Raw genomic sequence first — 27,894 nt, 5'->3', positions numbered from 1 at the left:
GATAGGAGATCATCTGAATTCCGGCGTAAAACTCTGTTTATTTTGTTTGTTAACAAAGAGACAACAAGTGAGATACTCAGCAGGCTGTCTGATGCAAATACATTTTGATAATATTTACATAGGCAATGCAAAATATACACAATCAGATATGAGAGGCAGTTAAAACTAATACTCGCTGCCGACTATAGATAATATTCTAAGCATACTGTGATTCAAAAGATACGGTTACTGTTTCTACACATCTCAGAATGTCAATTGTTTCTGACCGCAAAGATACCATCTGTCTACTTTTCAGTCATGCTATGATCTTTTGGTAAACATATTTATAATTTATATATAACTAAGGTTTTAAATCTCTAGTATTGAACACATTGAATATATTCATAATGGATAAATAATATTCTTTTAACACCTTATCATAATTCTAACAATAATTTGTATGTAAAGCGCTGCAGAATATGATGGCGCTATATAAAAATAACGATTATTATTATTATAATCCTGCAATGCTGGTGGCATTCCAGCGGTATCAGCATGTGTCTTCCCGGGGCTCATGTTAAGTTGTTACGCCATGTGAGCCCTGCGCTCAATCATCGCTGGCATCACTTTTAACAATGACAAATATGAGGAATGACAAAGGGTTGTCCTAGAAGTGGGCAACTCATTTAAGAAGGTACAATTTTCAGGTAAAACATTTCCAACATTCTGAACATGAAAATGGCTTCTCCCCTGTGTGACTAGAAAGAGATGATTTCTTCATAAAACATTTTCCACATTCTAAACTAATATGGGATGGGGAATACATGACCAGAAAAAAATATGCAGTATAAGAATTCTTTTGAGAACCTGCTATTAGAAATGGAAATAAAGAACAAAAACAACAAATTCTGAATGAAAATAGAAGAGCAAGAGAAACCGACTACAAACTAAAATGTGTCTATACAAATACACAGAGCATGAGAAACAAACAAGGAGAATTGGAGCTGCTAACAAAGGAAGAGAGATATGATGTCATAGACATCACTGAAAGTTGGTGGGATGATACACATGAATGGAATACAGCGAGGACTCAGACTTTAAGGTTGGACATCAGAAAGGCAGATTTTAATGGAAGGTTCAATGACTCCATGTTCTAAAGGACAAATGTCCAATGAGGGGAGATTTTGCTAAATGAAATTCTCACTGCACAGTAACAATCCCGAAAAGAAGGAAGAATTGGAAGCATTTAAAGAGACCAGGATGGATATACACAGAACTGAAACACTTGTTAAAAAGGAAAAAAGAAGTGTATATTAAATGGAAAGAGGGGGGCATATTTAAAGAAGAATGTAATGCTGTTTGCAGGTAATGCAGAGCAAGAATTAGAAGAGTTAAAGCCAGTAATGAAGTGAGGCTTGCAAGGGAGACCAAAATCAATAAAAATGGATTTTGGGGGGGGATGTCAAAAGCAAAAGAAAAGTCAGATGCTATAGAATTTTTACAGGATGAACAGGGTGAATTGGTCAAAAATTACATTGAGAAGGCTGTCTTCTTTAAGAAAGAAATTGCAACATCAACTGATCTTCATGGTGCTATCGAAGGAATACAAGAATCCACATTATCTATAAACAGAAAGATGGTGAGTGTGAAGACCCGAGGGTCTTCCGTGGGCATAATACTACTCAGACAAGACAGGGTGAGGGTAAAACAGTGTGGCAATATTTTATTGAACCACTAAACAGACAATAAACATATAGAACAGTCTGAGAAAATATCCGAGATGGTGCAAAATTACAGTCTCACCCTTCCGCTGGCCTTTCAAGATTAGAGCAGCTGCGACTTTGGGACTTCCAGCGTCAACTACCTCAACTAGTGGCCCCTCACTTTTGGCGGGTCCCCACAGAGAAGAGGTAGCGGTAAGCTTATGAAGCTGACAGTCCATCGAGGTACAAGGCCAGGAGACCCGAGGGTCCCACCCTGGCCTCTCCGAGAGTTTCTATTGGGCCAGATGACAGGCTGGTCCCAATCTGGCTTCTCCGAATGTCTCCATGGTTTCCAGGCGATGGAGGGTCCCACCTGGCAACCCCAAACAAAATAGCCACAGTGCCAGGTGACCTCATTGTAGCAACCCTGATACCTAGTTGTATCCATGAATTCTCTGATGGTCAATGAAGCCGATCTGTATCCTTCCAGTCAGAACTATATACTTTTAGGCTGGAAACCTATTGTGTCCCTATTGTGTAGAATCCAAATCTGAGGATGCTATCCATCTTCTGTCCCGAGGAAGGTCTCTCTGATTCTCCTTGATTCTCTTTGCAGCAGCATAGAAAACCCTTTTTATATTTACATATGTGGCTAAGGTTATTAGTCACAAGTTGGGGGGGGAAGGTGCAGGGCTCACTCAGGTCTCACTGTTTGAGCTAATCCCTCTGCTCTTGTAAATAAACTAGCTGGGTTAGTACAATATTCAATTAGCATAGTAACAAACATCAGTGTCCCAAACACTGAGTCACTGTCCTTCTTGACCAACCCTCCCTCTAAACAAACTTGCTCTTCTCCAGTCCATTCTGAATGCAGCAGCCAGGGTCGTATTTCTATCAGGCCGCTTCACCGATGCCTCTACCCTGTGCCAGTCATTGCACTGGTTACCCATTTACTACAGAATACAATACAAACTCATCTCTCTCACCCACAAAGCTCTCCACAATTCTGCACCGCCCTTTATCTCTTCCCTCATTTCTGTCTATCACCCTTCCCGTGCCCTTCGTTCTGCAACTGATCCAAGACTAACATCCTCCTTAATCCGAACCTCGCTTACTCCGTCTCCAAGACTTCTCTCATGCTGCGCCAGTTTTCTGGAATGCACTACCTCAAACAATTTGACTAATATCTAGCCCCCATGTTTTTAACGTGATTTAAAAACACATCTGTTTAGACAAGCCTATGACCTCAGCTCACTAACATAACTCTCCCCTGTTCCCTCCTAAATGTTAGTCTTAATCTGCTCCTGCCTATTCCTCTGTCTCCACATCCTTCATGCACCCAATAGCACACAGTAACTGCACCTAGATACTGATACTGGCTGAAGGAAGACAATGTTCTATCTATTGTGTCCCCCTATTTCCATATAGATTGCAAGCTTGCGAGCAAGGCCCTCACTTCTCCTGTACTGTTGAATTATGATACATTGTATTGTTTTATTGTCTGTACATGTCCCTACTGAATTGTAAAGCGCTGTGAAATATGTTGGCGCTATATAAATAAAAATTATTGTTATTATTAACCAAACAAACACACACATTCAAAAGTCAAAGATAATATTGTATTTCTCCTGGCTTAACAAATCTTAACGTCTGGCTAATTAAGATTAGAAGCTGTGTCATCACAGTGAGGGAACACTTAGCTAAGTTATACGAATATAAATCTAGTTGTCCAGATAAATTACATCCTAGGGTATTAAAGAATTAGCAGAGGAAATTGCAGAACCACTAGCCAGAATCTTTGAAAAATCCTGGAGGAGACATCCCAGAAGATTGGAGAAGGGCAAATGTTGTTCCTATCTTCAAAAAAGAAAAGAAGATGGAGCCTGGAAATCACAGGCCAGTGAGCCTTACTTCTATACCAGCAAAGATCTTTGAACAAATAATTAAACAGCATGTATGCAAGTACTTGGATAAGAATACAGTAATTAACCAGAGCCAGCATGGATTGTAGCAACCAAGTCATGCCAGATTAATCTAATTTCCTACTATGATGAAATCACTGAGAAGCTGGATCAGGGAAATGCGGTAGATATAGTAAATCTCGACTGCAGCAAACCATTTGATAAAGTATCTCATACTATCCTTATTGAAAAATGACCAATTATGAGATTGACAAGGCTACAGTTAGGTGGATTCATAATTGGCTCAGTGATCTTACGCAAAGAGTGGTAATAAATGGTTGGTCATCCAATTGGAAGAGTGTTTCAAGTTGGGTACCACAAGGCTCTGTCCTGGCCCCAATGTTGTTCAACATTTTTATAAATGATCTAGATAAGGGAACTGAAGGTAAACTAATCAAATTTGCAGATGATGCAAAGCTAGGAGGGATAGCTAACACTACAGAAGACAGAGAAAGGATTCTGAAGGATCTAGATAAGTTTGAACAATGGACAGCGACTAATAAAATGGTAATTAACAGGGAGAAATGCAAGATCCAACATCTGGGCAAGAAAAAGGAAAATTACAGTTACAGATCTGGAGAAATAGAACTAAGCAACAGCGCTTTTTTAACACTTGAGTCAACATTTTGCTGCAGCAGCAAAAAAAGGCAAATACAGTTCTGGGATGTATTAAGAGAAGCATAGTCTAGATCACGTGAAGTAGTTATCACTCTGTACTCCTCATTGGTCAGGCCTCATCTGGAATAGTGTCCAGCTCTGGGAACCACATTTTAAAAAAGACATTGAAAAACTGGAGCAAGTTCAAAGAAGAGCGACCAAAATGGCGAGAGGACTACAAACTATGTCCTATGAGGAAAGGTTAAAGGATTTAGGAATGTTTAGCTAGCAAAAAAGGCTAAGACGAGTCTTAATAGCGGTCTACAAATATGTGAAGGGATGTCAGAATGTAGCAGGAACATCCTTACACTCATTTGCACATGGAAACACGAGAAGCAATGGAATGAAACTGAAAGGGAGAGGATACTGACTAGATATTAGAAAAAACATTTTGACAGTGAGGGTGTTCAATGAGTGGAACAGGCTGCCACAAGAGATGGTGAGCTCTCCTTCAATGGAAGTCTTCAAAACAGAGTCTGGACAGACATCTGTCTGAGCTGGTTTAGTAAATCCTGCAATGAGCAGGAGGCTGGACACGATGACCCTGGAGGTCCCTTCCAACTCTAACATTCTATGATTTTATGAACAGGAAAACGGCTTTTTTCCTGTGTGGGTCCTCTGGTGTCTAACAAAATGCGATTTCTGGTTAAAACATTTCCCACATTCTAAACATGAAAAAGGCTTCTCTCCTGTGTGGGTTCTCTGGTGTATAACAAGATTCCATTTCTGGATAAAACATTTCCCACATTCTGAACATGAAAAAAGCTTCTTCCCTGTGTGGGTTCTCTGGTGCTTAACAAAATCTGATTTGTCGTTAAAACATGTCCCACATTCTGAACATGGAAAAGACTTCTTACCTGTGTGGGTTCTCTGGTGGCTATCAAGATGCGCTTTCTGGTTAAAACATTTTCCACATTCTGAACAAGAAAAAGGCTTTTCCCCTGTGTGGGTTCTCTGGTGCTTAATGAAATCTGACTTCTGGTTAAAACTTTTCCCACACTCTGAACATAAAAATGGCTTCTCCCCTGTGTGAGTTCTCTGGTGACTAACAAGGTGTGATTTGCATACAAAACATTTCCCACATTCTGAACATGAAAAAGGCTTCTCTCCTGTGTGAGTCCTCTGGTGACTAACAAGGTGTGATTTGCATACAAAACATTTCCCACATTCTGAACATGAAAAAGGCTTCTCCCCTGTGTGGGTTCTCTGGTGCTTAATGTAATCTGACTTCTGATTAAAGCTTTTCCCACACTCTGAACATGAAAATGGCTTCTCCCCTGTGTGAGTTCTATGGTGACTAGCAAGGTGGGATTTGCATCCAAAACATTTCCCACATTCCAAACATGAAAAAGGCTTCTCTCCTGTGTGAGTTCTCTGGTGACTAACGAGGTGTAATTTGCATACAAAACATTTCCCACATTCTGAACATGAAAAAGGCTTCTCCCCTGTGTGGGTTCTCTGGTGACTAACCAAATCTGATTTCTGGTTAAAACATTTCCCACATTCTGAACAGGAAAAAGGCTTCTCCCCCGTGTGGGTTCTCTGGTGCTTAACCAAAGCGGATTTTTGGTTAAAACATTTCCCACATTCTGAACAGTAAAAAGGCTTCTCCCCTGTGTGAGTTCTCTGGTGATTAACCAAAACTGATTTATGGTTAAAACATTTCCCACATTCTGAACATGAAAAAGGCTTCTCCCCTGTGTGAGTTCTCTGGTGTATGACAAGATTCCATTTCTGGGTAAAATATTTCCCACATTCTGAACATGAAAATGGCTTCTCCCCTGAGTGAATTCTCTGGTGCTTAACAAGATCTGATTTCTGGTTAAAACATCTCCCACACCTGGAACAAGAAAATCTATTGTCCGCTGTGTGAATTTTTTGATGTTTAAGTAAAGACTTTTCGATGGGAAAACTATTTCCATATTCTGAACATAAAAATGGCTTCTTTGCTTTAGGAGTAGTTTGTTTTTTAATGCTTATTTTGTGACTTTGAATTTCCTTAGTAGTCGCTAATGAATCAGAAGACAGATCTTTGCTGTGAAGGGACGATGGTATATCTGGAGTAATGGCATTCACTTCAGTTGTATCCTGTGTGATATCAAGCTCATCCCAACATGATGATGATGAAGATGTCAGCTGTCCCTCTGGTCTCCTGGCACAGACATCTGCTAAGAATAAAACCAATTGTTATTTTTTTTAATAAAATATCCTTGAATTTTATATTTTTGAACATTTCTACTTAAATTGTCCGTAGAAATGGCAAGTTATGTAAAAATATTGTATTATTCACCAAGACAATGACAGTTCACAGTCTAATAGACTGTGTCCAAAGAACATTTAGCAACCATGTATTTGGCATTGATGTAGTGAGAAGAACCCACTTAATTTATGGTGTGTGTCTCCTGGAGCACAATCTGGGCACTATGTGTTGGGTAATAAAATGGCAGATTTGCTATTTTCACTCTCCAACATCCATGGCGTGCTAATTTCCGGAAAGTGGCTGTGAAGTCAAATTCGTCACTACTCTATGGGGATTTCTACTGCTCTGGTTTTCTGCCATTTTGTTGTATTAGAACTTCAGCAATTGGTGTGTCCCATTTTCTCTGGGATCAGCTCCTGCGACGTCTGCTTCTCTCAGCAGACGGCATTGGTGATAGAGGAGAAGACAGAATCAAAAGCTCTGGGCAAGACGGGCTCCCTTCATCCCCTAAGATTAGGGTTGCTGGGACCAGTAGTACCATCCAGTCTGGCAGTATGTGCTGTCCGCTGAAGTAATCTGCTCCCTACTTCAGCCAATGGGAAAGCACCGCACCCTACTAAATCTCAAAGCATATTGCTAGAAGCTACCAGATGCAGCCTTGTTCTCCTCTGGTTCAGTCCTCTGTGCTCAGCTCCCGGCTTGTGTATTTGTTCCCTGTTGTGACCTCGGCCCGTTTACTGACTACTCTTGTGTCTTCTGAGTTTGTATTTTCTCTGCCCTCCTGGTAACGACCCGTCTACTTGATTATTCTTCTTCCCATCTCACTCCACAGAACATCAGGTAGCACCATGGCCCAAGTGTAGGGGTCTCTGAGTAAATCCAGATCCATATGGAGGGGTTAAAAAAGTTAAAGGATGATGGGCAAAACTGTGACCAAACCCAATAACATAACTACTGAAATGATGAAGCTCAACTGTATTCTTCAGAAAAAAAAAGAGTAACTAGTGGTGAAACCTTTTTGGGGTAATTAAGAGTATGGGGCTCGGTGGCTCTTAGCAATGTAAACCATTGTAAGGGCCAATATTTTCTATCAGATGAGTTTTAAGAAGAAATATTAGACATTTAAAGAGAACTTTTTATAATACTGCAGAGCTGAGATGTCTTAAATTTAAATCTTGGGCATTTGGAAGAGGAAATGGAGACCTTTTTTAAAGACTACCAGGGAGTTACAGACTCACATAAGTGAGGCCGGCCGATCCCATCACAATCAAGCTATCATACAGAATGAACCTGTTAAAAAAAGACATAAAAAAATATGATACATCCTCAACAAGAACGTATGTTTGGGGGGAGAATGCCAACACTAAACCGGAGTTGCACTCATTTATGATAAACCATTGGAGCTACTATGAGTCCTGACCAAAAGAGTAAAGAAAGTATTAGCGCCCCCATTTCAGGAGAGATTGAGCAGTAATCTGAATTCCTTAGGATTGAAAACATAATGGAATTTATGACGTTGAGTGAATCCATGAAACCAGGGCTGGAGCCAACACATCTCCTGCAGGCGTGAATAATTGTATATTACAGCCATCAGCCACGCACAGCTTAGAGATATATCATGGCACAGGTGTAATGTTTTCTGTATAGTTTATCACAATCCTGTTTAAAGTTAGTTGGTTTAAAAAGAAATTGAAAAGTCAGGATAAAGGGAAACTCTGCTGTTATTGTACAGAAATTCACACTTGGCCTCACTGCACATTTAATATTTTCAATCATAAAAGTGAAGTTTGGCCAGAAAGACTGGACCTGGTCTTGTAGGGACCATATGAGGACATTCAGCGGCACAGAAAGGAGAGATATCAGGGATCTAGGAAGCCAACAGTATCATTACTCTCCGCTTTCTATTAGAGGCCCATCAGAATATTTTTCTGCAAGTGATTTTCTCACTTGTTAGCACATTCTGCATAAGCTGTCATTTGGCTTTGTATTTTATAGATATAGACAGGTAAGGGTCAGCGTCTCCTAATTCCAGGGGGTAGGTGGATCCTCCAGGTTGTAAGTTCTGTAGAAAAGGGCTTTCATTACCCAAAGTCATTTGAACAGTTTTGGGTGGATGAGAATGTTGTGATCTGGAAGCAAAATGGTGATCACACGATTGTGATATGGCCGGACTACACAACCGATAAAGCAGCCACAGCCGGTGACAGAGAAGAATCTGTGACTTCTCTGCATTTAGTGGTTACTACTCACCTGGGTAGTCATATGTAAGAATCTCCTCTTTACACCACTCATCACCCCTCACATATGTCTCTGTAGTATTAATATGGGTCTGATCTTCACCCTGAAACAAATATTGTAAAAGTCACAGACAGATGGAGAAGTCACATGTATGATCAGCTCTAATCCTGCCATCTCCACCGTTCTCATTACACAAATATAAAACATATAATACTGGTGGATAAAACAAGACTGAGCACAAGACCTTCACAGCCGTCTACACATCATAGGGGAGATCTCATGACACCTTCTCTCCATCTACCTGATGATCCTGAGGAACATTGGGATCTTCTTGTTTACAGTCCTGTGGAAGAAGAGGACGGGGACATCTCTCTGGTGTTGTCCTCTTACTGGATAGATCTGGAGGAAACACATACAGGGACTGAATTCATTTTTTACACATAATTAGATAAGATAATTATAGGCCGTGTGTATTTAGTCCTGTCTATTACCTGGTGATGTGAAGGGCTGGGGAACCTCCATCATGACGTCTTTGTACAGATCTTTGTATCCTTCTAAATACTCCCACTCCTCCATGGAGAAATAGACAGCGACATCCTGACACCTTATAGGAACCTGACACATACAATGATACAGTCATCCCCCGATCCCTTCATAGCAGTATAATGTCCCAGCATTCCCAGCAGTGTCACCTCTCCAGTCAGCAGCTCAATCATCTTGTAGGCGAGTTCTAGGATCTTCTGGTCATTGATGTCCTCATGTATCAGGGGGTGAGATGGAGGTCCTGTGATTGGGCTCAGGGGTCTTCCCCATCCCTCAGACACAGGGTCCTGACAGCGCTCACTAGAGGTCTTCTTCACTACTGTGTAATCCTGATAATGGAGAAACACATTAATAAATCTCACTCCAGACATTTCCAGAGTCCTCACCTCTCCAGTTCTGTCCATCTGTTATTTCCATAGATAAGAATGATGTAATGTGACGTCATCAGAATCTCTCACCTCTCCAGTAAGCCGGAAGAGGATCTCTAGGGTGAGGTGTAATAACCTCTCCACCATCTTGTCTCTGTCCATATCCATCCTTAATAGGTGATTCAGAAAAATTCTCTTAATATAGAAGATCTTCACTGAGAGGATCCGATATTGTAGAGACCTGAATGAGAAGAAGATGAGCCGATATAACATCATAAAGAATTCTGTGTATTAATACAATTACTGGAGACAATAAGGGAAATATATCAGGAGATAGAATGTGTAGATGTTGTATTCTCTAGTCTTTTATGGACTGGAACATAAGTTGAATTGCTGACTTAGACATCTCCTCCATACTTCCAATCACTGGCTAAGTTGGCCACTGCTTCAGTAAGAATCACCCAGAAACCCACGCAGCAATGGTATTTTTATTATTTTACAACATTCTGCTTTTGTCCCTGAAGTACTAATAAAACCTATATATTTTAGGCCACAGACAACAAGCAGTTTCTTCCTCGGAGTCTGCAGCTAAATACGTGTCTTATAGACTCATCTTCCATAACGCTAATTCTCGTCATATACATTACACGTGACATGAGAAAAAACAACTTCATAATGACGACGACATCTTAATCTTCTAATACGGCTCTAGAAACAAATTTGGACAGAGTCCGTCACTAACTACATCATCACCGACTGTCTACATGAATGTTTCCCGTCTTTCCCAGGTTATAATCGTTTATCACGTTAGATCTCATTTATAAGAGCTTGTTTGTAAGAACACAGACAGGAGTTATTTGATGCGAATGTCTCCATGTACAGTGTTTTTTTTCCTGGATATTATGTTTCTTTTAGCATTTTCCTGTAGGCTTCCATATATTACATGAAAAACACCAAAAAAAGAAAACCAAGTGTTAAAACACAAAATAAAATTGGGGTTGGCGGCACTGTGGGATCATTATACTGTATGTGGGGGGGATGGTGGTATTGTGAGAACATTATACTGTATGTGGGAAGATGGCGGGACTGTGAGAACATTATAGAGTGTGGGGAAATAGAGGTACTATGAGAGCATTATATTGAGAGGATTAATGACCGCAGTCGCTCCTGTGACCGGGCCCAGCCACCACCAGCCCCTGCTGCAGCTGGATGTGTGTTCTCGGACTGACATTCAGCTTAGTGCCACAATACACGCTGCCGACCAATCAGAGGCCAGCAGCTGACATCGGCATGTACGTCATTAGGGGGCGCGTGGAAGTGACATCATCCTCTCCTGTCGCTTCCAGAAAAAAAGACACCACGCGGCGAGGGAGCGGAGTGAAAGGGAGTATAATGTTTTTTTTTTAAATCAGCGAGTACATGGAGCCCTTGGCCATACTACTACATGTAAGAGGATGGGCTGTGCATTATACTACATGTAAGAGGATGGGCTGTGCATTATACTACATGTACGGACTATGGGCTGTGCATTACGCTACATGTACGGACTATGGGCTGTGCATTATACTACATGTACGGACTATGGGCTGTGCATTACGCTACATGTACGGACTATGGGCTGTGCATTACGCTACATGTACGGACTATGGGCTGTGCATTACGCTACATGTACGGACTATGGGCTGTGCATTACGCTACATGTACAGACTATGGGCTGTGCATTACACTACATGTACGGACTATGGGCTGTGCATTACGCTACATGTACGGACTATGGGCTGTGCATTACGCTACATGTACGGACTATGGGCTGTGCATTACGCTACATGTACGGACTATGGGCTGTGCATTACGCTACATGTACGGACTATGGGCTGTGCATTACGCTACATGTACGGACTATGGGCTGTGCATTACGCTACATGTACGGACTATGGGCTGTGCATTATACTACATGTACGGACTATGGGCTGTGCATTACGCTACATGTACGGACTATGGGCTGTGCATTACGCTACATGTACGGACTATGGGCTGTGCATTACGCTACATGTACGGACTATGGGCTGTGCATTACACTACATGTACGGACTATGGGCTGTGCATTATACTACATGTACGGACTATGGGCTGTGCATTACGCTACATGTACGGACTATGGGCTGTGCATTACGCTACATGTACGGACTATGGGCTGTGCATTACGCTACATGTACGGACTATGGGCAGTGCATTATACTACATGTACGGACTATGGGCTGTGCATTACGCTACATGTACGGACTATGGGCTGTGCATTACGCTACATGTACGGACTATGGGCAGTGCATTATACTACATGTACGGACTATGGGCTGTGCATTATGCTACATGTAAGGACTATGGGCTGTGCATTATACTACATGTACGGACTATGGGCTGTGCATTACGCTACATGTAAGGACTATGGGCTGTGCATTATACTACATGTACGGACTATGGGCTGTGCATTACGCTACATGTACGGACTATGGGCTGTGCATTATACTACATGTACGGACTATGGGCTGTGCATTACGCTACATGTACGGACTATGGGCTGTGCATTACGCTACATGTACGGACTATGGGCTGTGCATTACACTACATGTACGGACTATGGGCTGTGCATTATACTACATGTACGGACTATGGGCTGTGCATTATACTACATGTACGGACTATGGGCTGTGCATTACGCTACATCTACGGACTATGGGCTGTGCATTACACTACATGTACGGACTATGGGCTGTGCATTACGCTACATGTACGGACTATGGGCTGTGCATTATACTACATGTACGGACTATGGGCTGTGCATTACACTACATGTACGGACTATGGGCTGTGCATTACACTACATGTACGGACTATGGGCTGTGCATTACACTACATGTACGGACTATGGGCTGTGCATTACGCTACATGTACGGACTATGGGCTGTGCATTATACTACATGTATGGACTATGGGCTGTGCATTACGCTACATGTACAGACTATGGGCTGTGCATTACGCTACATGTACGGACTATGGGCTGTGCATTATACTGTATGGATGACTATGGGCTGTGCATTATACTACATGGATGACTATAGGCTGTGCATTATACTGTATGGAGGATTATGGGGAGTGCATTATACTTCTGTTATGGGGCCCCATTACTTCTATGTTTGCCCCTGGTGAGTGTAATAGTTTATTTTTTTTCTATACACTAAAGAACAGAGGCAGAACGGAGGACATATATCAGGATGGGGCCTAGGATAAGGGACATACATATACAGTGGGTACGGAAAGTATTCAGACCCCTTTAAAGTGTTCACTCTTTGTTTCATTGCAGCCATTTGGTAAATTCTAAAAAGTTTATTTTTTTCTCATTAACCCCTTTACAACCCAAGGTGGTTTGCACGTTAATGACCAGGCCAATTTTTACAATTCTGACCACTGTCACTTTATGAGGTAATTACTCTGGAACGCTTCAACGGATCCCCCTGATTCTGAGATTGTTTTTTCGTGACATGTTGTACTTCATGATTGTGGTAAAATTTCTTCGATATCACTTGCGTTTATTTGTGAAAAAAATGGAAATTTGGTGAAAATTTTGAAAATTTTTCAATTTTCAAAATTTGAATTTTTATGCCCTTAAATCAGAGAGATATGTCACACAAAATAGTTAATAAATAACATTTCCCACATGTCTACTTTACATCTGCACAATTTTGAAACCAAAATGTATTTATTTTTATTATGGAGCTATAACGGTTAAAAGTTGACCAGCGATTTCTCATTTTTCCAACAAAATTTACAAAACCATTTTTTTAGGGACCACATCACATTTGAAGTAAATTTGAGTGGTCTTTATGCCAGAAAATACCCAAAAGTGACACCATTCTAAAAACTGCACCCCTCAAGGTGCTCAAAACCACATTCAAGAACTTTATTAACCCTTCATGTGCTTCACATGAATTTTTGGAATGTGGAAGAAAAAAATTAACATTTAACTTCTTTCACAAAAATGTTACTTTAGACCCAATTTTTTTTATTTTCGCAAGGGTAATAGGAAAAAATAGACCCCAAAATTTGTTGTGCAATTTCCCCCATATGTGGGGAAAAACCACTGTTTTGGCTCATGGCAGGAAGGGAAGGAGTGCCATTTGACTTTTTGAATGTAAAATTTGCTTGAATAATTAGCGGACGCCATGTTGCATTTGGAGAGCCCCTGATGTGCCTAAACAGTGGAAACCCCCCACAAGTGACACCATTTTGGAAACTAGACCCCCCAGGGAACTTATCTAGATGTGTGGTGAGCACCCTGAACCCCCAAGTGCTTTACAGAAGTTTATAACATGGAGCCGTGAAAATAAAAAAATCAAACTTTTTCCACAAAAATTGTGTTTTAACCCCATTTTTTTATTTTCACAAGGATAAGAGGAGAAAATGGACCCCAAAAACTTTTCTGCAATTTCTCCTGAGTACGCCAATACCCCATGTGTGGGGAAAATACAGTGTTTGGGCGCACGACAGAGTTCAGAAGGGAAGGAGCAGTGCGTGTCCTTTTGAACGCAAAATTGGCTGGAATTGAGAGCGGATGCCTAAATAGTAGGGTGCCTAAATAGTGGAAACCCCCCACAAGTGACCCCATTTTGGCAACTACACCCCTCAAGGGGTATAGTGAACATTTTGAACCCAGAGGTACGACAGAATTTGATAACATTAGGTCATCATATTGAATAAGTTGTCATTAGTCTTGAGCGCAAGGAATTGTTTTTTTTTTTTAAAAAAATTATGCCGTTTCGCATGTGGTAAAATTGATGAGGCAGCTTTATTCTTCAGGTCAGTACGTTTACAGCGGTACCACATTTATATCGTTTTTCTATGTTTTGGCGCTTTTACACAATAAAAACTATTTTATAGAAATAACATTTTTTTGCATCGCTTTATTCTGAGAGCTAGAACTTTTTTATTTTTCAGCTGATGGAGCTGTATGGTGGCTTATTTTTTGTGGGACAAGATGACCTTTTCAGCGGTACCATTATTATTTATATTCGTCTTTTCGATCGTGTGTTATTCCAATTTTTGTTTTTGCAGCATGATGATAAAGCATTGTTTTTTGCTTAGTTTTTTATTTATTTTTTCTACCGTGTTCACTAAAGGGGTTAACTAGTGGGACAGTTTTATAGGTCAGGTCGTTCCGGACGCGGCGATACCAAATATGTGAACTTTTATGTTTGTTTTTTTTCATAATAATATTTATTGATAGGGACATTATATTTTTATTTTTGGTGGATTCTTTTTTGATTTTTTAAAATATTTTACAAAAATTTTTTTTTTTTTCATTTTTTTAAACACTTTCTTTTACTTTTATACTATTTCCCACTATGGGACTTTCACTTTTTTTACTCTGATCGCCTGTATAGCATAGGGATGGACATACATACTGCATAAGGGGCATAAAGGGGGCATTACACTTTGTGGAGGCATCATACATCCTGCATAAGGGGTATAATGGGGACATTACACTGTGTGGGAGCATCATACACACTGCATAAGGGGCATAATGGGGGCATTACACTGTGTGGGGGCATCATACATCCTGCATAAGGGGCATGATGGGGGCATTACACTGTGTGGGAGCATAATACATACTGCATAAGGGGCATAATGGGGGCATTACACTGTGTGGGGGCATCATACATCCTGCATAAGGGGCATAATGGGGGCATTACACTGTGTGAGGACATCATACATCCTGCATAAGGGGCATAATGGGGGCATTACACTGTGTGGGGGCATCATACATCCTTCATAAGGGGCATGATGGGGGCATTACACTGTGTGGGGGCATCATACATCCTGCATAAGGGGCATAATGGGGGCATTACACTGTGTGGGGGCATCATACATCCTGCATAAGGGGCATAATGGGGGCATTACACTGTGTGAGGACATCATACATCCTGCATAAGGGGCATAATGGGGGCATTACACTGTGTGGGGGCATCATACATCCTGCATAAGGGGCATAATGGGGGCATTACACTGTGTGAGGACATCATACATCCTGCATAAGGGGCATAATGGAGACATTACAATGTGTGGGGGCATCATACATACTGCATAAGGGGCATAATGGGGGCATTACACTGTGTGGGGGGCATCATACATCCTGCATAAGGGGCATAATGGAAACATTACACTGTGTGGGGGCATCATACATCCTGCATAAGGGGCATAATGGGGGCATTACACTGTGTGGGGGCATCATACATACTGCATAAGGGGCATAATGGGGGCATTACACTGTGTGGGGGCATCATACATCCTGCTTAAGGGGCATTACACTGTGGGGGCATCATACATCCTACATAAGGGGCATAATGGGGGCATTACACTGTGTGGAGGGCATCATACATACTGCATAAGGGGATAATGGGGGCATTACACTGTGTGGGGGCATCATACATACTGCATAAGGGGCATAATGGGGGCATTATACATACTGCATAAGGGGATAATGGGGGCATTACACTGTGTGGGGGGCATCATACATCCTGTATAAGGGGCATAATGAGGGCATTACACTGTGTGGGAGCATCATACATACTGCATAAGGGGCATAATGGAGGCATTACACTGTGTGAGGACATCATACATTCTGCATAAGGGGCATAATGGGGGCATTACACTGTGTGAGGACATCATACATCCTGCATAAGGGGCATAATGGGGGCATCATACATCCTGCATAAGGGGCATAATGGGGGCATTACACTGTGTGGGGGCATCATACATCCTGCATAAGGGGCATAATGGGGGCATTATACTGTGTGAGGACATCATACATCCTGCATAAGGGGCATAATGGGGGCACTACACTGTGTGGGGGCATCATACATCCTGCATAAGGGGCATAATGGGGGCATTACACTGTGTGGGCATCATACATCCAGCATAAGGGGCATAATGAGGGCATTACACTGTGTGGGAGCATCATACATACTGCATAAGGGGCATAATGAGAGCATTACACTGTGTGAGGACATCATACATCCTGCATAAGGGGCATAATGGGGGCATCATACATCCTGCATAAGGGGCATAATGGGGGCATTACACGGTGTGGGGGCATCATACATCCTGCATAAGGGGCATAACACTGTGTGAGGACATCATACATCCTGCATAAGGGCATAATGGGGGCATTACACTGTGTGGGGGCATCATACATCCTACATAAGGGGCATGATAGGAGCATTACACTGCGTGGGGGCATCATACATCCTGCATAAGGGGCATAATGGGGGCATTACACTGCGTGGGGGCATCATACATCCTGCATAGGGGGCATAATGGGGGCATTACACAGTGTGGGGGCATCATACATCCTGCATAAGGGGCATAATGGGGGCATTACACTGTGGGGGCATCATACATCCTGCATAAGGGGCATAATGGGGGCATTACACTGTGGGGGCATCATACATCCTACATAAGGGGCATAATGGGGGCATTACACTGTGTGGGGACATCATACATACTGCATAAGGGGCATAATGGGGGCATCATACATCCTGCATAAGGGGCATAATGGGGGTATTACACTGTGTGGGGGCATCATACATCCTGCATAAGGGGCATAATGGGGGCATTACACTGTGTGGGGGCATCATACATCCTACATAAGGGGCATGATGGGAGCATTACACTGTGTGGGGGCATCATACATCCTGCATAAGGGGCATAATGGGGGCATTACACTGTGTGGGGGCATCATACATCCTGCATAAGGGGCATAATGGGGGCATTACACTGTGTGGGGGCATCATACATCCTGCATAAGGGGCATTACACTGTGTGGGGGCATCATACATACTGCATAAGGGGCATGATGGGGGCATTACACATCCTGCATAAGGGGCATAATACACACTGTATAAGGGGCATAATGGGGGCATTACACTGTGTGGGGGCATCATACATCCTGAATAAGGGGCATAATGGGGGCATTACACTGTGGGGGCATCATACATCCTACATAAGGGGCATAATGGGGGCATTACACTGTGGGGGCATCATACATCCTACATAAGGGGCATAATGGGGGCATTACACTGTGGGGGCATCATACATCCTGCATAAGGGGCATAATGGGGGCATTACACTGTGTGGGAGCATCATACATACTGCATAAGGGGCATAATGAGAGCATTACACTGTGTGAGGACATCATACATCCTGCATAAGGGGCATAATGGGGGCATTACACTGTGTGGGGGCATCATACATCCTACATAAGGGGCATGATGGGGGCATTACACTGTGTGGGAGCATCATACATACTGCATAAGGGGCATAATGGAGGCATTACACTGTGTGAGGACATCATACATCCTGCATAAGGGGCATAATGGGGGCATTACACTGTGTGAGGACATCATACATCCTGCATAAGGGGCATAATGGGGGCATTACACTGTGGGGGCATCATACATCCTGCATAAGGGGCATAATGGGGGCATTACACTGTGTGGGGGCATCATACATCCTGCATAAGGGGAATAATGGGGGCATTATACTGTGTGAGGACATCATACATCCTGCATAAGGGGAATAATGGGGGCATTATACTGTGTGGGGGCATCATACATCCAGCATAAGGGGCATAATGAGGGCATTACACTGTGTGAGGACATCATACATCCTGCATAAGGGGCATAATGGGGGCATCATACATCCTGCATAAGGGGCATAATGGGGGCATTACACGGTGTGGGGGCATCATACATCCTGCATAAGGGGCATAACACTGTGTGAGGACATCATACATCCTGCATAAGGGCATAATGGGGGCATTACACTGTGTGGGGGCATCATACATCCTACATAAGGGGCATGATGGGAGCATTACACTGCGTGGGGGCATCATACATCCTGCATAAGGGGCATGATGGGAGCATTACACTGTGTGGGGGCATCATACATCCTACATAAGGGGCATAATGGGGACATTACACTGTGGGGGCATCATACATCCTACATAAGGGGCATGATGTGGGCATTACACTGTGTGGGGGGCATCACACATCCTGCATAAGGGGCATAATGGGGACATTACACTGTGTGGGGGCATCATACACACTGTATAAGGGGCATAATGGGGGCATTACACTGTGGGGGCATCATACATCCTGAATAAGGGGCATTACACTGTGGGGGCATCATACATCCTACATAAGGGGCATAATGGGGGCATTACACTGTGGGGGCATCATACATCCTGCATAAGGGGCATAATGAGAGCATTACACTGTGTGAGGACATCATACATCCTGCATAAGGGGCATAATGGGGGCATTTCACTGTGTGGGGGCATTATACATCCTACATAAGGGGCATGATGGGGGCATTACACTGTGTGGGGGCATCATACATTCTGCATAAGGGGATAATGGGGACATTACACTGTGTGGGGGCATCATACATCCTGCATAAGGGGCATAATGGGGGCATTACACTGTGTGGGGGCATCATACATCCTGCATAGGGGGCATAATGGGGGCATTACACTGTGTGGGGGCATCATACATCCTGCATAGGGGGCACAATGGGGGCATTACACTGTGTGGGGGCATCATACATACTGCATAAGGGGCATAATGGGGGCATTACACAGTGTGGGGGCATCATACATCCTGCATAAGGGGCATAATGGGGGCATCATACATCCTGCATAAGGGGCATAATGGGGGCATTACACTGTGGGGGCATCATACATCCTACATAAGGGGCATAATGGGGGCATTACACTGTGTGGGGACATCATACATACTGCATAAGGGGCATAATGGGGGCATCATACATCCTGCATAAGGGGCATAATGGGGGCATTACACGGTGTGGGGGCATCATACATCCTGCATAAGGGGCATAACACTGTGTGAGGACATCATACATCCTGCATAAGGGGCATAATGGGGGCATTACACTGTGTGGGGGCATCATACATCCTACATAAGGGGCATGATGGGAGCATTACACTGTGTGGGGGCATCATACATCCTGCATAAGGGGCATAATGGGGGCATTACACTGTGTGGGGGCATCATACATCCTGCATAAGGGGCATAATGGGGGCATTACACTGTGTGGGGGCATCATACATCCTGCATAAGGGGCATAATGGGGGCATTACACTGTGTGGGGGCATCATACATCCTGCATAAGGGGCATAATGGGGGCATTACACTGTGTGGGGGCATCATACATACTGCATAAGGGGCATAATGGGGGCATTACACTGTGTGGGGGGCATCATACATCCTGCATAAGGGGCATAATACACACTGTATAAGGGGCATAATGGGGGCATTACACTGTGTGGGGGCATCATACATCCTGAATAAGGGGCATAATGGGGGCATTACACTGTGGGGGGCATCATACATCCTACATAAGGGGCATAATGGGGGCATTACACTGTGGGGGCATCATACATCCTGCATAAGGGGCATAATGGGGGCATTACACTGTGTGGGAGCATCATACATACTGCATAAGGGGCATAATGAGAGCATTACACTGTGTGAGGACATCATACATCCTGCATAAGGGGCATAATGGGGGCATTACACTGTGTGGGGGCATCATACATCCTACATAAGGGGCATGATGGGGGCATTACACTGTGTGGGGGCATCATACATACTGCATAAGGGGATAATGGGGGCATTACACTGTGTGGGGGGCATCATACATCCTGCATAAGGGGCATAATGAGTGCATTACACTGTGTGGGAGCACCATACATACTGCATAAGGGGCATAATGGAGGCATTACACTGTGTGAGGACATCATACATCCTGCATAAGGGGCATAATGGGGGCATTACACTGTCTGAGGACATCATACATCCTGCATAAGGGGCATAATGGGGGCATTACACTGTGGGGGCATCATACATCCTGCATAAGGGGCATAATGGGGGCATTACACTGTGTGGGGGCATCATACATCCTGCATAAGGGGCATAATGGGGGCATTATACTGTGTGAGGACATCATACATCCTGCATAAGGGGCATAATGGGGGCATTACACTGTGTGGGGGCATCATACATCCAGCATAAGGGGCATAATGAGGGCATTACACTGTGTGGGACCATCATACATACTGCATAAGGGGCATAATGAGAGCATTACACTGTGTGAGGACATCATACATCATACATCCTGCATAAGGGGCATAATGGGGGCATCATACATCCTGCATAAGGGGCATAATGGGGGCATTACACGGTGTGGGGGCATCATACATCCTGCATAAGGGGCATAACACTGTGTGAGGACATCATACATCCTGCATAAGGGCATAATGGGGGCATTACACTGTGTGGGGGCATCATACATCCTACATAAGGGGCATGATGGGAGCATTACACTGCGTGGGGGCATCATACATCCTACATAAGGGGCATGATGTGGGCATTACACTGAGTGGGGAGCATCATACATCCTGCATAAGGGGCATAATGGGGACATTACACTGTGTGGGGGCATCATACACACTGTATAAGGGGCATAATGGGGGCATTACACTGTGGGGGCATCATACATCCTACATAAGGGGCATAATGGGGGCATTACACTGTGGGGGCATCATACATCCTGCATAAGGGGCATAATGAGAGCATTACACTGTGTGAGGACATCATACATCCTGCATAAGGGGCATAATGGGGGCATTACACTGTGTGGGGGCATCATACATCCTACATAAGGGGCATGATGGGGGCAATACACTGTGTGGGGGCAACATACATTCTGCATAAGGGGATAATGGGGGCATTACACTGTGTGGGGGGCATCATACATCCTGCATAAGGGGCATAATGAGGGCATTACACTGTGTGGGAGCATCACACATCCTGCATAAGGGGCATAATGGAGGCATTACACTGTGTGAGGACATCATACATCCTGCATAAGGGGCATAATGGGGGCATTACACTGTGTGAGGACATCATACATCCTGCATAAGGGGCATAATGGGGGCATTACACTGTGGGGGCATCATACATCCTGCATAAGGGGCATAATGGGGGCATTACACTGTGTGGGGGCATCATACATCCTGCATAGGGGGCATAATGGGGGCATTACACTGTGTGGGGGCATCATACATACTGCATAAGGGGCATAATGGGGGCATTACACAGTGTGGGGGCATCATACATCCTGCATAAGGGGCATAATGGGGGCATTACACTGTGGGGGCATCATACATCCTACATAAGGGGCATAAAGGGGGCATTACACTGTGTGGGGACATCATACATACTGCATAAGGGGCATAATGGGGGCATCATACATCCTGCATAAGGGGCATAATGGGGGCATTACACGGTGTGGGGGCATCATACATCCTGCATAAGGGGCATAACACTGTGTGAGGACATCATACATACTGCATAAGGGGCATAATGGGGGCATTACACTGTGTGGGGGCATCATACATCCTACATAAGGGGCATGATGGGAGCATTACACTGTGTGGGGGCATCATACATCCTGCATAAGGGGCATAATGGGGGCATTACACTGTGTGGGGACATCATACATCCTGCATAAGTGGCATAATGGGGGCATTACACTGTGTGGGGGCATCATACATCCTGCATAAGGGGCATAATGGGGGCATTACACTGTGTGGGGGCATCATACATCCTGCATAAGGGGCATAATGGGGGCATTACACTGTGTGGGGGCATCATACATACTGCATAAGGGGCATAATGGGGGCATTACACTGTGTGGGGGGCATCATACATCCTGCATAAGGGGCATAATACACACTGTATAAGGGGCATAATGGGGGCATTACACTGTGTGGGGGCATCATACATCCTGAATAAGGGGCATAATGGGGGCATTACACTGTGGGGGCATCATACATCCTACATAAGGGGCATAATGGGGGCATTACACTGTGGGGGAATCATACATCCTGCATAAGGGGCATAATGGGGGCATTACACTGTGTGGGAGCATCATACATACTGCATAAGGGGCATAATGAGAGCATTACACCGTGTGAGGACATCATACATCCTGCATAAGGGGCATAATGGGGGCATTACACTGTGTGGGGGCATCATACATCCTACATAAGGGGCATGATGGGGGCATTACACTGTGTGGGGGCATCATACATCCTGCATAAGGGGCATAATGAGTGCATTACACTGTGTGGGAGCATCATACATACTGCATAAGGAGCATAATGGAGGCATTACACTGTGTGAGGACATCATACATCCTGCATAAGGGGCATAATGGGGGCATTACACTGTGTGAGGACATCATACATCCTGCATAAGGGGCATAATGGGGGCATTACACTGTGGGGGCATCATACATCCTGCATAAGGGGCATAATGGGGGCATTACACTGTGTGGGGGCATCATACATCCTGCATAAGGGGCATAATGGGGGCATTATACTGTGTGAGGACATCATACATCCTGCATAAGGGGCATAATGGGGGCATTACACTGTGTGGGGGCATCATACATCCAGCATAAGGGGCATAATGAGGGCATTACACTGTGTGGGACCATCATACATACTGCATAAGGGGCATAATGAGAGCATTACACTGTGTGAGGACATCATACATCCTGCATAAGGGGCATAATGGGGGCATCATACATCCTGCATAAGGGGCATAATGGGGGCATTACACGGTGTGGGGGCATCATACATCCTGCATAAGGGGCATAACACTGTGTGAGGACATCATACATCCTGCATAAGGGCATAATGGGGGCATTACACTGTGTGGGGGCATCATACATCCTACATAAGGGGCATGATGGGAGCATTACACTGCGTGGGGGCATCATACATCCTGCATAAGGGGCATGATGGGAGCATTACACTGTGTGGGGGCATCATACATCCTACATAAGGGGCATAATGGGGACATTACACTGTGGGGGCATCATACATCCTACATAAGGGGCATGATGGGAGCATTACACTGTGTGGGGGCATCATACATCCTACATAAGGGGCATGATGGGAGCATTACACTGCGTGGGGGCATCATACATCCTACATAAGGGGCATAATGGGGACATTACACTGTGGGGGCATCATACATCCTACATAAGGGGCATGATGTGGGCATTACACTGTGTGGGGGGCATCATACATCCTGCATAAGGGGCATAATGGGGACATTACACTGTGTGGGGGCATCATACACACTGTATAAGGGGCATAATGGGGGCATTACACTGTGGGGGCATCATACATCCTGAATAAGGGGCATAATGGGGGCATTACACTGTGGGGGCATCATACATCCTACATAAGGGGCATAATGGGGGCATTACACTGTGTGGGGGCATCATACATCCTGCATAAGGGGCATAATGGGGGCATTACACTGTGTGAGGGCATCATACATCCTGCATAAGGGGTGTAATGGGGGCATTACACTGTGTGGGGACATCATACATCCTGCATAAGGGGCATAATGGGGCATTACACTGTGTGGGGCATCATACATCCTGCATAAGGGGCATAATGGGGGCATTACACTGTGTGGGGGGGGTCATACATAATGCATAAGGGGCGTAATGGGGGCATTACACTGTGTGGGGCATCATACATCCTGCATAAGGGGCATAATGGGGGCATTACACTGTGTGGGGAATCATACATCCTGCATAAGGGGCATAATGGGGGCATTACACTGTGTGGGGCATCATACATCCTGCATAAGGGGCATAATGGGGGCATTACACTGTGTGGGGGCATCATACATCCTGCATAAGGGGCATAATGGGGGCATTACACTGTGTGGGGGCATCATACATCCTGCATAAGGGGCATAATGGGGGCATTACACTGTGTGGGGGCATCATACATCCTGCATAAGGGGCATAATGGGGGCATTACACTGTGTGGGGGCATCATACATCCTGCATAAGGGGCATAATGGGGGCATTACACTGTGTGGGGACATCATACATACTGCATAAGGGGCATAATGGGGGCATTACACTGTGTGGGGGCATCATACATCCTGCATAAGGGGTGTAATGGGGGCATTACACTGTGTGGGGGATCATACATACTGTATAAGGGGTGTAATGGGGGCATTACACTGTGTGGGGCATCATACATCCCGCATAAGGGGCATAATGGGGGCATTACACTGTGTGGGGGCATCATACATCCCACATAAGGGGCATAATGGGGGCATTACACTGTGTGGGGGGCATCATACATACTACATAAGGGGCATAATGGGGGCATTACACTGTGTGGGGGGCATCATACATCCCGCATAAGGGGCATAATGGGGGCATTACACTGTGTGGGGGCATCATACATACTGCATAAGGGGCATAATGGGGGTATTACACTGTGTGGGGGGCATCATACATCCCGCATAAGGGGCATAACGGGGGCATTACACTGTGTGGGGGCATCATACATACTGCATAAGGGGCATAATGGGGGCATTACACTGTGTGGGGGGCATCATACATCCTGCATAAGTGGCATAATGGGGGCATTACACTGTGGGGGGCATCATACATCCTGCATAAGGGGCATAATGGGGGCATTACACTGTGTGGGGGGGATCATACATAATGCATAAGGGGCGTAATGGGGGCATTACACTGTGTGGGGCATCATACATCCTGCATAAGGGGCATAATGGGGGCATTACACTGTGTGGGGGCATCATACACACTGTATAAGGGGCATAATGGGGGCATCACACTGTGTGGGGGCATCATACACACTGTATAAGGGGCATAATGGGGGCATTACACTGTGTGGGGGCATCATACACACTGTATAAGGGGCATAATGGGGGCATTACACTGTGTGGGGGCATCATACATCCTGAATAAGGGGCATAATGGGGGCATTACACTGTGTGGGGGCATCATACATCCTGCATAAGGGGCATAATGGGGGCATTACACTGTGTGGGGGCATCATACATCCTGCATAAGGGGCATAATGGGGGCATTACACTGTGTGGGGGCATCATACATCCTGCATAAGGGGCATAATGGGAGCATTACACTGTGGGGGCATCATACATCCTACATAAGGGGCATAATGGGGGCATTACACTGTGTGGGTGCATCATACATCCTGTATAAGGGGATAATGGGGGCATTACATGGTGTGGGCATCATACATCCTGCATAAGGGGCATAATGGGGGCATTACACTGTGGGGGCATCATACATCCTACATAAGGGGCATGATGTGGGCATTACACTGTGTGGGGGGCATCATACATCCTGCATTAGGGGCATAATGAGGGCATTACACTGTGTGGGGGCATCATACATCCTGCATAAGGGGCATAATGGGGGCATTACACTGTGTGGGGGCATCATACATCCTGCATAAGGGGCATAATGGGGGCATTACACTGTGTGGGGCATCATACATACTGTACAAGGGGCATAATGGGGGCATTACACTGTGTGAGGACATCATACATCCTGCATAAGGGGCATAATGGGGGCATTACACTGTGTGGGGGCATCATACATCCTGCATAAGGGGCATAATGGGGGCATCATACATCCTGCATAAGGGGTGTAATGGGGGCATTACACTGTGTGGGGACATCATACATCCTGCATAAGGGGCATAATGGGGCATTACACTGTGTGGGGGGGATCATACATACTGCATAAGGGGCATAATGGGGCATTACACTGTGTGGGGGGGATCATACATACTGCATAAGGGGCGTAATGGGGGCATTACACTGTGTGGGACATCATACATCCTGCATAAGGGGCATAATGGGGGCATTACACTGTGTGGGGGCATCATACATCCTGCATAAGGGGCATAATGGGGGCATTACACTGTGTGGGGGCATCATACGTCCTGCATAAGGGGCATAATGGGGGCATTACACTGTGTGGAGGCATCATACATCCTGCATAAGGGGCATAATGGGGGCATTACACTGTGTGGGGGCATCATACATCCTGCATAAGGGGCATAATGGGGGCATTACACTGTGTGGGGGCATCATACATCCTGCATAAGGGGTGTAATGGGGGCATTACACTGTGTGGGGGATCATACATACTGCATAAGGGGTGTAATGGGGGCATTACACTGTGTGGGGGCATCATACATCCCGCATAAGGGGCATAATGGGGGCATTACACTGTGTGGGGGCATCATACATACCGCATAAGGGGCATAATGGGGGCATTACACTGTGTGGGGGCATCATACATCCCGCATAAGGGGCATAATGGGGGCATTACACTGTGTGGGGGGCATCATACATACTACATAAGGGGCATAATGGGGGCATTACACTGTGTGGGGGGCATCATACATCCCGCATAAGGGGCATAATGGGGGTATTACACTGTGTGGGGGCATCATACATACTGCATAAGGGGCATAATGGGGGTATTACACTGTGTGGGGGGCATCATACATCCCGCATAAGGGGCATAATGGGGGCATTACACTGTGTGGGGGCATCATACATACTGCATAAGGGGCATAATGGGGGTATTACACTGTGTGGGGGGCATCATACATCCCGCATAAGGGCCATAATGGGGGCATTACACTGTGGGGGCATCATACATCCTGCATAAGGGGCATAATGGGGGCATTACACTGTGTGGGGGCATCATACATACTGCATAAGGGGCATAATGGGGGTATTACACTGTGTGGGGGGCATCATACATCCCGCATAAGGGGCATAATGGGGGCATTACACTGTGTGGGGGCATCATACATACTGCATAAGGGGCATAATGGGGGCATTTCACTGTGTGGGGGGCATCATACATCCTGTATAAGGGGCATAATGGAGGCATTACACTGTGTGGGGGGCATCATACATCCTGCATAAGGGGCATAATGGGGGTATTACACTGTGGGGGCAGTAAAGGGGTCCTGTACTATGAGAACAATACGTTTCCTCCCTTCCTGTCTCCATAGTTGGGTCGTATGTATCTATTACAGGAAACAGAACAAAAACCTTATGATTCTTATAAAGGGGCAACACAAGACCCCAAAAGAGTCTCGGTGCTGAAGGGGTTAATGCCCCCTGCGCCCAGTAATGGGGTCTCCACATACCTCCACCTCCAGAGCCGCCACTACATATATGGCTGCTCTGTGCGCACAGGAGCTGTGA

The 27,894-nt window shown here is 44.9% G+C and overlaps 1 protein-coding gene across 2 annotated transcripts; it reads right to left on the bottom strand.

The window, feature by feature from the left end:
• LOC141205001 (uncharacterized) lies at nucleotides 1-27,894 on the bottom strand. 2 transcript variants are annotated; one of them, XM_073664056.1, is made up of 7 exons: nucleotides 27,837-27,894; nucleotides 9,740-9,890; nucleotides 9,431-9,610; nucleotides 9,230-9,353; nucleotides 9,040-9,137; nucleotides 8,751-8,841; nucleotides 1-6,468 (listed from the first exon to the last, which is right to left on the bottom strand). In XM_073664056.1, the coding sequence occupies exons 2-7, from the start codon at nucleotides 9,815-9,817 to the stop codon at nucleotides 4,880-4,882; spliced, it is 2,160 nt and encodes a 719-aa protein (XP_073520157.1). In that variant the 5' UTR covers nucleotides 9,818-9,890; nucleotides 27,837-27,894; the 3' UTR covers nucleotides 1-4,879. The 2 variants fall into 2 exon arrangements, with proteins under 2 accessions (XP_073520157.1, XP_073520158.1); XM_073664057.1 differs by having other exon boundaries at nucleotides 1-6,465.

This window comes from Phyllobates terribilis, unplaced genomic scaffold, assembly GCF_046119375.1.
Source record: "Phyllobates terribilis strain yellow unplaced genomic scaffold, ASM4611937v1 Scaffold_136__1_contigs__length_4911898, whole genome shotgun sequence".
Lineage (NCBI taxonomy): Eukaryota > Metazoa > Chordata > Amphibia > Anura > Dendrobatidae > Phyllobates > Phyllobates terribilis.
This window is presented reverse-complemented; position numbering and strand designations above follow the sequence as displayed.